This window comes from Myotis davidii, unplaced genomic scaffold (genome assembly GCF_000327345.1).
Source record: "Myotis davidii unplaced genomic scaffold, ASM32734v1 scaffold216, whole genome shotgun sequence".
Classification (NCBI taxonomy): domain Eukaryota; kingdom Metazoa; phylum Chordata; class Mammalia; order Chiroptera; family Vespertilionidae; genus Myotis; species Myotis davidii.
In genome coordinates, this window is record NW_006287277.1 from 1130834 (window position 1) to 1143371 (window position 12538).

Here is a 12538-nt window from a genome sequence, read left to right on the forward strand (position 1 = left end):
TGAAAGTTTCAATTCATAGGGGGTTCTGACTCAGCATGAGCAAGCTGGTATGGAGCCCCAAAACACAGGCCACACTTTTATTTGTGTGTTCACTGAGCAAGGATTTACTGAATATCATGTCAGAAAGCACACTGGGAGCTGGATATGAAATTAATAGTTATAGTCCCCATCTTTTAAAAAATTCACGATTTACTAAGGGAGAGAAAAACAATCATACTACAACCAGGGTCCAGTCTCCACGGCAGGAAGATGCCTAAATGAGTACATCAATGGGAGTCACAGAAGGTGTACCAGGAGGTGACATTTAAGCTGGAGTTTGAAGGACAGGACAGTTTTAACAGGGAGAGAAGGGGACAGACATTCGAGTGGCAGAGTAAAGACATGGTGCCTTTTTGAGAATGGTAACCATTTCCAGAGACTTCAGGGAATCCGTGACTAAATGGAGACTGGGGCTGTTAACTAACTGGTTGATCTGATCCAGTCAGTCATCTACCTTGAAGATGAAAGTGTTAGTGTGAAAACAATCCATCATCTTGAAGACCAGTGCTTTCATTTATTTTTATAGCTAAAATGAGTGCAATTCCCAGAAATGCTACACAAAATCATAGACGGGGTTCAATCACCATTAATAACTGTGTCTTACTGAGAAGCTCCAAGTAAGGATTGATGCCAGGAGGAAGCTTTTTACTTGACCATCTCCTGGCATTAGTAGTTCTGGTTGCACATAGGAAACCATGCCCCCAATCCAATCAGGTCCGACTCCCCCTTGGGAAAGGAATTGTTTTTCCTAAAGGGGTGGATCCAATCCCTCCTGCTGACACGCACTTCCCACCACTCCTCAACCTCTCCATGTCCTGTCCAGTCAGTTTCCCGGGTGCCAAGATCAAATGGATGACACTTACAGCCCTGGATCCCTCTACTCCTGGAATCTTCGCCTTTGCTTGGATAGAAACACACTGCATTTGGTTTCCAACTTCACCTAGAAGTTCAATTGCAACTCTGTCCTCTTGGTCCACCCTTATTCTTCCATCTGTCAATATCCCCAGACCTACTCCTTGATGTCTGAGATGCCATGTAGCTCTCCCTTCTCCCCTCCCTGGGTTAGTAGCCATCCACCCTCGTTCTGGTTCCGTTCGCCATCATGCTGAACCCCAATGTCTTCAACTAAACAGGCTGTCTTTCTCAAATCAAATAAATTCAGCTCTATAAAGCTCCACTCCCCAACCACCACCATCTTTCTCCTCTTACTGAGCTTCCAAATCCTCCCAAGAGCTGTGACAGAACAATCACCTACAAGTACCTGATTAGTTCTACTTCAATTCCAGGTTGCCCACTCCAGCAGGGACCCCAAAACAGCTCTAGCAGTCTTGTCTGCTTCAGAGAGCTGCTCTGCTCCATTCCCACCCACCTCCCCCCCGCCCCCGGGGCCCAGTAGCCATTCCACACCTCTGGTCCTCTACTCAAGGTCACTACCTAATCCTCACATCTGCCACTAATTTACTGCGAGTGTCTCACACTTCTGACATGGACATTCACTTCCACTTTTCCTTCCAGCAGTCTCGAAAAAAGAAGTCTACATATCCTTTTCAAGGCTGATTCTCCCATGTGTACTCTTGATCACAGTCCTTACTGGTCCCCTAGGGCCTGAGCCATCAATTGTTCCATCAAATGTCGCACCTCGCTCCTGGACTTTGAGCCAATCTACTAACAGCTGTGGAAAGAGCCACCCATTAAACAATTTTAAAATATTACCTCCTGGTGTTTCTGAATTCTCTCAAGGGACAACTTTTCCCGATTAAGGAGGGCTTCGGATTTTGCTTGACACGTTTTCTCAACATCACTCCAGAACTTTGCTATTTCCTTTTCAGACTTCCTTTTCTCTTCCATTTTAATTTTTATTATTTCAGTATTTTTGAAATGCTTCAACTGCCAATTGATCACAAATAATTATAAGTACCAATAACAATACTAAAAAAAATAGTAACAGATTCTCCATGGTTAGGTTTAACATTCCCACTCTATATTTTAGTTTAATTCACCTTTACTTTCATCTCATTCACTATACCTATCAGGATTCATTTAAAAGGCAAAAAGAAATGACATCAAGTGGAAAGAAAAATACCGTGCACAACAGTCTAGTTAATGAAGATTCTAGATATTTTCCTACATACCTAAGATTAAGAATGAAAAGACAAGCAAAAATATCACTTTTGTGAATAGCAACAAGATAAATTTACCTTTTCATGCATTTCTGCCTGAAGCTGTTGTTCTATTTCTCTCTTATATTCACTTAACTTCCTTTCTAAATAGTCTAACTTTGGATGCTGAGGGCAAGCACCTGCAAACTGATCATCAATATGCTGAAGCTTCTCAGCTATTAAAAAAAACACAGGCAGTTAGGGTAGAGGAACGAAGTCAGGTGAGCAAGAGGTCTGTTCAAAAGCAAAGAGTACAGGGATGTGAGCAGGGAGATCTGCGGTTTACTTTGAAATAATTCAAAAAATTAAGATAGATTACTGGATGAACAGAAAGTGATCAAGCAAGTTTAACACAAAATTAATGGTGAACTGTAAAACTTTCAACTTTTTGAATGTTTGAAAATTTTCATCATAAAATGTCAGCGAAAACTTGACAATAAAAGAAAAAACATTTAAAAAACTGTCAGCAAAAAAGAAAGCAAAGTTGAAGTCAGAAAACACTGGCATCTCTTTCCAGTCTCTAAGTGCCAAAGCAGAGAGTTCTTTTATTGGTCTTTGGTGAAAATTTAGTCATATGTTCAAAACACTGACCTTAAAATGAATCAAAGATCATGAATTTCAAGTCTTCCATTATACAGAGGACACAGGTGCCCTTAGAGTATAGGTGACTCCCAGAGACTAAGCAACTATACAATAGCGTTACTGGGACGAAAGCCAGGTCTACTGATTCTCTCATTCCAGTGCTCTCTCTAGCAGACCCACAACCCTCAAACCAAATGTGGATTGGAATCAAACGTTAACAGAGTGCAAACCCACACCAAGAGTGCAATCTCAACCATGTGAACACCAGTGCCCACCAAAAAGTATGCACAGGAAAAAAAAAAGGCTGGCAGAAGTAGATTAAGATCTTTGAACTAATTGTTAAAGTTATTGCTCCTTATGAACAAGGAGGAGCCAGGATTAATCACAGCATTTTAGCCAGCTGTTTCCCTTCTGAGCATACGCCTAAAGGCAGGATGGTACTGTATGTAGAAAGGTTGTACCATGGAAAAGGATCTGGATCATGGACCAGAAAAGTTGGACTCTAGTTTCTGACCCACACTGGGTGTTTCCAAGTTGCTTTTCCTTCATCTGGCGACCTCATTTTCCTCAACTATAAAATGAAGTGATGGGCCGCTGACTTCTCTAGTTCTTCACAATGTATATAGTCTATATCTTCTCACATTAGTGGCTATAAGATAAAGTTAGATGAGACGCAGGGAAGAGCCTCCCCGTTGAGGTTCAAACCAACAAACAAAAACATGGGCCTCTGCATCACCCTGGTGACCATGGAGGGTGGAGCAGCACTGAAGATAGGACTGGTCCCTTCCAGCAATGACACATGAGGAAATGAGCACCTCACCTGCAGCTTACATCCCTCCCAGTCTAGGAACACAGATAACATGGGAAAGGATGTCATTTCCTTCATTCAAAAAGAAAACAGAAAACCTGAAATTATGAAACAAGCCTGCAATTACCAAGGGAGTCTTTGCAAGGCAACATCGGACTTGTCTGAGTATCTACGTCACAGGTCTCTTTAGCCTGATGATATTCTGCCATTTCTTTTAGAAACTCCACGAGAAAACCTGAAAAACACAATGTACATAAATTTGGTCTCACAACTTTCATTCAACCATTGCTCAGTCACTGTTTATAAATTTTGGGTTTATAACATTATCCTGTTTTACATTATCTATTTTTAAAGAATAGTTTCTGAGGGAAGTCCTTCCCAAGCACAACACAAAAATCTAGAAGTGATAAAGAGAAACATTTAACATAAAAATTAAGAACTTATATGTGGTATGAAAAAAAGTCAAAAGACAAATGATAGCTGGAAAAAATAGTTACTATATTTTGGAGACAGAGCACTAATTTTCATATCAAAGAGCTCTTACAAATCAGTAAGAAAATTCTTAAAAGGGCATGGACAAAGAGCTTAGAGATAAAAATTTTAATGTCAAATAAACAAACCAAATCATAAACAAATGCAAATTAATACAACAGAGATCCTATTTCCCCAATAAGACTGCTAAGATTAAAACTCTGATCATACTTGAAGTGCTGACAAGGGAGTAGGGAAACTGGCAGGCTCAATCACTCGGGAGGCAAATTTGTCATATCTATGTATTCAAAATGAACATGACCTTTAACCTAGTCTTTCCACCTCTAGGAATTCACATGGCTGCACTTCCACAAGGACACAAAGGGTGTACACACTTCACACTGCTTCTAATGGAAAAACCCAAACAAGACAACAAAACCTCCATCAACAGGTGGTTAATTAACTACTTTCTTTAAAAAATAATTAGTCTCGCCAAAACCGGTTTGGCTCGGTAGATAGAGCGTCGGCCTGCGGACTGAGAGGTCCCGGGTTCGGTTCCGGTCAAGAGCATGTACCTGGGTTGCGGGCACATTCCCAGTGGGGGATGTGCAGGAGGCAGCTGATCGATGTTTCTCTTTCATCGATGTTTCTAACTCTCTATCTCTCTCCCTTCCTCTCTGTAAAAAATCAATAAAATATATTAAAAATAAAATAAAAAAATAAAAAATTAGTCTAAATATGGCTATAGAAAAATATATTGGTGACTAAAGAAAGCAAATCAGAAAACAGTTATCTATAATATGACCTCATTTGTGAGTGTGAGTTTTCATAACAGAGACATAGGTCCCTGTCAGGGAATAGACAACAGTTAGGTGCAAAATATCTTCCTACATGTTTTCTGGTGGCCTTAAACCTCTTTTTTTAAGTTTTTGAAATATACTTTTTTTGATTTTTTACAGAGAGGAAGGGAGAGGGATAGAGAGTCAGAAACATTGATGAGAGAGAAACATCGATCAGCTGCCTCCTGCACACTCCCTACCAGGCATGTGCCCACAACCAAGGTACATGCCCTTGACCGGAATAGAACTCGGGACCTTTGAGTTTGCAGGCTGACACTCTATCCACTGAGCCAAACCAGTTAGGGCGCGGCATTAACCTCTTAATTGGAAGTCACCAAGTTTTAAAATCACTTCATTTTAACAGTGGCTATTTTACAGTTATCCCAGAGTTCTATACAAACTTTGCCACTAGGACTCCTGACATGTCTGCTATTCATAGTTTTTGAGTTTTAGAAATTTTACTAGGATGCTAGATGAAGCTCAAGTTCAATTGATGTTTCTTTCTTTTCAGCCAGATTAAGCTTTGAACAAAGGAAATTCATCCTAAAATGCTACTGGAAGTTTGAAAACACAGCTGCAGTACAAACACTACATCTATAATTATTCAAAATGTATCTTATTTGAGTATCTAAGAGCTATTAAAAAATTGACGTTTAGAGGAAATGATCTCCATTTGTCAAAATAATAGATGGATTCTTCTGTTTATTCAAAAGGTCAGGTATTGTCAGCAAAAAAACAAACAACAAAAAACACACCATAATTTAATTCAAATTAGATTCCCTATTCTTCCCTCTAAAAATGATTAGTTTCATACTTTTATAGGAAAAATACATGACAAAGATGGTACTATATCTCTATAAAGATGAAAGCTCCTACCTTTTTTGTTTTCTTTATCAAATCCTGAGACCTATTAAAATAAAGCATTTCACTTTTATTAAACTATTGAGGTATAATTAACAAACCAAAGCAGGTTATAAAAACTAAATAATCCTACCAGTGATTTGTAGAGACTGGATTCAGGCTTGATTTTAATGAGTTGTAATAGATCCTGCATAGTAAATACCTTAAGAAAAAACAATATTAATTAAGTAGACATTTTTACATTAATGTTTAAATGATGAATTAAAATGTTTCTGAATTGACTAGTAATCATTTTCAGATTAAATAAAAAATAAGATAACTGCTCATATAAAATTGAAGCTGTTTCTTATACTACTAAGGAAATTATAATAAACATATTGAGATTATATGGATAAAATATTTTTTCTTGATCATGTAATTAATCTCCAAATATTTCACAATGAAGATGACATGCCTAACAGAAACGACAGAAATGGTTAATGCCTTACAGATGATAAACACTCAAACATCTGATGAACCAATGAATTCATGAGTGAATTCCAGGGCCTTTCAACTGCAGTAATTTTTTTAAATATTATTGCTTCAAAATGTAAATAAACTAAATTTTTACTGTCTTTACAACTATGAATGACTAAAGTATACTGAAAATAGTTTTAAACAAACATTTTGGGTAGCTATTCTTAATATATTTTCCTAGTACAGCACGTATCACTTACTACATCTACGCTGAGAACACTACCATGATTTTCTATTGGTTTTCCTTTGAAGAAAATATTCTGCATGGCATTTTATAACAGTAAAAACCTGCAATCATGTGAGGTAGATTAATTACTGCTCTAATCACTATATAATTGGCTATTGCTCATTCAATAAATAAAACTGTGAAATGTAATGACAAACCTAGAGACTGATGGACCAAAACAGAATTCCTAATGTTGATAAGTAAAATTTGGTTGTTAATGAATAAATATAGCATATGTAAATTATAAGTTTTTCAAAATTAGAACTGTTCATGATTTCTTAAAACTTCTGAATATAAAACTTTTGGTCAATTACAGATAGGATAAAGAGAACCAAAACACAGGGATAACACAGAGTGCACCCTAATGTCAACTATGGATTTCAGGTGACAATGATGCCACAATGTAGGCTCATTAACTGTAAAAATGATGATAATGAGGGAGGCTGTGCATGTATGGGGGGAGAGGGCATACGGGAACTCTCCCTTTCTTCTCAATTTTGCTGTGAACCTAAACTGCTCTAAAAAGTTAAGTCTACTTAAAAAAATATATGGAAAGTTTGCTATACCTGCCTTGAAAATACTAATAAAGTATGACTAATATATGTTCAATGGTAATGGTAGAGGAATAGTTAAAATAATTAGAAAAGTGATAAACATGTGTTTTAATATTTGAGAACACCACAGATTTTTAAAAAATTAATCTATTCCTTCTGTTATATAATCACAAAGAAGAGAAATATCTAGAAACAGAGACTGTGGCATCAGTTTAGATTTTAGAGATCTAGATTTACTGCCCTATGTTGCCACCTCAAAATCCTGTGACCTTGAGCAAATCACTCACCTCTCCAGACTCTGGCTCCTCATCTGGGACACAGGTACACCTGCAGTGTGACTAGCCCAGTGCCAAGCTCACAATAGTCAACATAAATGGCAGCTATGAGTCTGAGTCAACTACGTGAGACCTACGATCAACTCTAGCTCTGAAACATTTCATGATTCTACACAACACAATTTAACAAAAGACTAATGAAGATTCCAAGGAACTGATATATCAAATTGAGTACTCCTTTGGTGCATTATCTAAAAAATAACTGAGAAATGGACCAAGACAGCCAAGGAGCACTCAGCTACTGTGCAGCACTTTATTATCATCTTGGGGGGGGGGGCTGTTAATAGAAAATTCGGAAACAGTAAGGAAAAACTACCTTTTCTTCTGCCAAGCCACTTTCTGGGAAGAAAACCGAAAGTGAATACTCATAGCCACATCTTTGTAAATGATCTGCCACTAGGGAATTAGAAGCGCCTATTAAAAGGGCACTCCCTTCCACTGAAATGGACGAGGGTCGCATTTCTCCGCTCAATACAGGTTGCATCAATTCTTGAATGAGTTGCTTTCTCAGTTGTGTCTAGTTCAAAGACAAAAAAAAAAGAGAAAAGAGACAAGAGGGAAAATACTTTTAGCAGGATTTTTGCACTGAAGATAAACAGATTTGCCACACGAATTAGAAACCTTTTATTTCCACAGTGGTTCTAGATCCATGGACAGAAGTTAGAACTTCCTTGTTGCATACTTTGTCTTACCCTGTGAGACAAGCAGCCCATGGGTTCTGCCCAAAAAAGTCTGATTTCACCAGTGAAAGCTTCCCAAGTGAACTGGTGGTTAGTCAGAACACATGTCAACTCTTACTTGTCTTCCCTAGGAGCCCATTTCAGCAGCCTTTGGTCAAGACACCAATCATCAGAGAAAATTCTGCTGCTTCCTCAACAGAATTCTGTGGATTGTTGGAGGATATGAAAACAATATTGGGTGAAACCAGTTTATTGAGCATATTGATAAAAATAAAATTCCCCAAAAGGAAATAACATATGCAAGAGAGAACTCAGTAAACGTAAAGAAGGCTTATTAACATGCACTTTCATATATAGTATTTACATCTCAGGACATTTTATAAATAAGGAAATTTAGGTTCAAGGTGGGTAATTTTTTCAAGGTTATAACTAGTGTTATTATTCCTTTGGGTTTTAAGAAAATCTCTAAATTAACTGAATTACTGGATATTTGTTCTCATCTATTGTGCATATAAGCTGGAAACATAATTGGGCTGAGCTTAAGAGTATGCTGCCTATATCCATGGGGTTCAACATTAAGTAGTATCTAATGTGTTCATATTAATAGAATACAAGCAAGAAATAAAAGGAGTTGCTATATTTCTATCTTCTATCCTTCAGCTAGAGAGAAGTATATAACCACCAGCACAGAACAAGACTCATACATCAAAAATCCTATAGTACAAAAGACATTTATATTGAGCAGAATATGCATGTTCTGTCTCATCTAATGTCATTCAGTAACAGAAATAATAAAACAAGGAAAGAGAAACTACAGCATTCTCCACCAGTAAAATTTAGAGGTGGTTTAATGAGATTTGTAACATGCTAAAGAAGTAGATTTAGATCCAGCTTAATTGACAAAAGTGATTCAGGGTGTCCTGCAAACAAGTAATGAAATAGGATAAAATTTAAATGAGTGACATAAGCAGGTTAAAAGGAAAATAAGAGAATAATAAAATTAAATGACATCATAGATGAATTCCCATATTGACAAATACAAAAGGCATGCCATCTAGCACTTGCTAGAAGAAATGGCAAGACTGGCTGAGGGCTTTCCAGCAGCCAATGCAGAGAGAGATACCCATTCATAATTAAACCTTGAAATGTCCCTAAGGAAAGAATAAATACAATTATTGTGGGGGGAGGGTAAGTGGGAGAGAAGAGACTTGGGAATCCTTCTGAGACATCTTTCAAGAAATTCACAGACTGAGTAGACTAAAAATATGAAAAGGCCTTGATAAACTTTAATAGTTACCTGTGACCTCGTACTTAATCATAAATACAAATTCTTTTCAAACATCCAAATAGAATGAGTTAGGCCACTAAAAAATTCAATAAGCAAACTCACCCCAACCACAGTCCTTAAACTGAGAAAAAATTAGCTCAGACAGAGAGAGTAAAACTCTGCCCTGCCATTGACCAAGCTGCAAACAGGAAACATTTCTCCCAAGAATATACTGCAGCTATAGAGTGAATAAGGTTAGCATAATCCCAATATCAAAGCCGAACAAGGATAAGAAAGGATTAGTCAATTGTAACTACAGATAGGAAGCCAAACAGTACCAAATCTAATCCAGAAACACAGAAAAAGAAAAAGAAAATTCCATATTCAGGAATGCAATAACCATCCCACATTAGGTCTAGTAATGCATTACACACTACAATTAACTCCAGGTGGGTTAAAGTGTTAACTATAAAAACTGAAGCCTTTTAAGAAACTTTAAAAAGTGATTATTCATGCTATTAGTGGAGAAAAATTTACTGAGAATGATCAGCAAAAAAAAAATCAATGGATTTGACCATATAAAAATATAACATCAATATTTTAGAGCCAAATTAGAATTGAACACCAAAATAAAAGTATTACCACAAAAATGACAAAAAAAGATTAATAGTTTCCATTAAAAGAATTCTTACACAATAAGAAAACACTAACATCCTAAAAAAATGAGCGAGAGACAAACTGCCAATCCATGGAAAACAGACAAATGGCCAGGAACTATGTGCAACATCATTAACAATCAAAGGAATAAACACTAAAATGAAGGCTGCTTTTCAATCTTAGATTGGTTTTTTAAATGTCGTGATAATAATATTGGAGTGAGACAAGCATTCTCAAACTGCTGGTGTCATATATACTATTACAATCTTTCTAGAACAAGAAGCCAAGAGCCTTAAAAAAATGCTTATGCCCTTTGATTTTCCAGGATAAAGAGTCATACAAAGCCACTTAATTAGGCAAAAATGAGAAATGCAATTGCAGGATGTATAGACCTAGGAAATATTCAACATTTTATGTGTAAAAAATACTTCTGAAATATATATATATTAATGAAAACACATTTGAACTACTCCTACTCCTTGCTGTTAATTTATATATAAAGTGTATTAATAAGTATTTGCTGCCCCAGCTAAATACGAATCAGGGGATTGCTACACAGATTATACATACATACAAACATGGGCCTGGTGCCACTGAAAATGAGGATTTCAATGAGCATTTAAGGACACAAGAAAATGCTTATCATATAATATTGAACTAAGAAGAATACACACATACACACACAAACCATTATGCCAATAAGTTGCTGAATCAGAGATGACTTTCCTCCTTGATGTTTTTCTGTATTTTTCAGGTGAATCTGAAGTGATGCTGTGTGTTTTTTTAAGTTACAAAAACAATGGGGGAGGGAGAAGAAAGAAAAAAAAACACCAAACTCACTTTTCCTCAATTTCCCATTTTAAGGGTAAAATATACTTCTGAAATGTATATAGCAATGAAAACATGTTTGAAGTAATCCTACTCATTGCTGTTAACATATATAAATAATAAATATTTGCTACCCAAGCAAAATATTCACCAGGGAACTGCTACTTAAATTACACATACATCCAAACATGAGCCTAGGGCCACTAAAATTAGGATTTCAAGGAACATTTATGAATACAGGAAAACGCTCACCATATAATAGTGAACTAAGAATAACACACCATTATACCAAGTGGTTGAATCAGATGACTTTCCTCCTTTGTTTTCTGTATTTTTCAGGTGAATCTGAAGTGGTGTTGTTTCTTTAGTTACAATAACAATGGGTGAGGGAGAAGTAAAAACAAACTCACTTTTCCTAAACATCTCAGTGTAAAATATACTTCAGAAATGTATATAGTAATGAAAACATGTTCGAGGTAATCCTATCCATTTCTATTAATCCTATTTCTTGCAGTTAATTCATACTAATAAGTATTTGCTGCCCAAATTAAATATTCAGACCTTTCCATGTATTTTTTTAAAGTTCTCATTCTCCAAACTATTCTACGGTAAGTAGGACACGTAACGTTTTCTATATGGTGTCAATGTCGTTCATTCCAACATGACTATTACAAAACCACGTATTAACTCAGGAACCTACAAACCAGCTTCATAAAACAAGCCTAACCTTACTAAAATGTGTTCATTTTATCAAGCTACTCGCTCCTATCTGAATGTCAGTCAATAAATCTATTTGAATATGAAACCGGGCAAACTCTAAACAGTTTGAGAATGTTTTCCAGGATAACGAGTTCTACAAAACATAAAAGCGTCCCTCCCCAATACCACCTGCATATCGTATTATTTGTAAAACCAAGACCCGGTGGGTTTAAATGCGGACTCCCTGTTACCTTCCACTTGTAAACGTTATAGAACAGATATGCCTACAGCCGATACCTTGAGGGAGTCCAGGATACCTCGGTCCTTGAAGGTCTGGTACAGCTTTCTGCGTAGTTCATCTTGAGTCAACACGTCCTCTTGAAAGGGCATGGTGAGCTGGAAGAGAAGATGCCGATGGTTACTGGGCAGGCAGAGGGCACAGGCATTTCTGAGGACGGAACAGTGGCTGACCTTTAGGAAATCAGGAAAGCCCCGCGGGGACCGCGCTTTCAGGACAACAAGCAAGAAGCTTTCGTCCCCCCACGTGCGCACCCGGTTGGCACTTGAATGGAAAACGAACAGAAAGCGCGCGCTCCTCACTCGCGCCCAGGTGGCACTTTAACCAATGAACACAAAGCCTCGTCCCCCCACGTGCGCACTCGGTTGGCGCTTGAAGGAAAACAAACACGAAGCTGCGTCCCCTCGCGCACCCACACCCGATTGGCGCTTTAACGAAACAGGAAGCCTCGTCCCCTCACATGCGCACTGGGTTGGCGCTTTAACCAAACGAACACAAAGTGTCATCCCCCCACGTTCGCATCTGGTTGGCACTTTAATGAAAACAAACACGAAGCTTCGTCCCCTCACGCGCACCCGGTTGGCGCTTTAACGAAAGCAAACACAAAGCTTCGTGTCCGCGCTTTCACGAAAACCAACAAGACGCTGCACCCCACACGCGCACCCGATCAGCGTTTTAACGAAAACCAACAAGACGCTGCACCCCACACCCCAACCAGA

General features: G+C 37.7%; 1 protein-coding gene across 8 annotated transcripts in view; it reads right to left on the minus strand.

Moving 5' to 3' along the window:
- Nucleotides 1-12538, minus strand: part of OFD1 (oral-facial-digital syndrome 1) — a 36195-nt gene that overhangs the window by 22998 nt on the left and 659 nt on the right. For 6 of the 8 annotated variants that reach the window (XM_006759074.2, XM_015560880.1, XM_006759072.2 and 3 more), the window contains exons 2-8: nucleotides 11819-11917; nucleotides 7707-7907; nucleotides 5893-5961; nucleotides 5775-5805; nucleotides 3716-3823; nucleotides 2238-2374; nucleotides 1753-1926 (exon numbers count right to left, since the gene is read on the minus strand). In XM_006759074.2, coding sequence (XP_006759137.1) covers nucleotides 1753-1926; nucleotides 2238-2374; nucleotides 3716-3823; nucleotides 5775-5805; nucleotides 5893-5961; nucleotides 7707-7907; nucleotides 11819-11911 — 813 coding nt within the window. In that variant the 5' untranslated portion in view covers nucleotides 11912-11917. Of the gene's footprint in view, nucleotides 1-1752; nucleotides 1927-2237; nucleotides 2375-3715; nucleotides 3824-5774; nucleotides 5806-5892; nucleotides 5962-7706; nucleotides 7908-8082; nucleotides 8119-11818; nucleotides 11918-12538 lie in introns of those variants that run through there. The other 2 variants (XM_015560879.1, XM_015560881.1) reach the window with 2 other exon arrangements.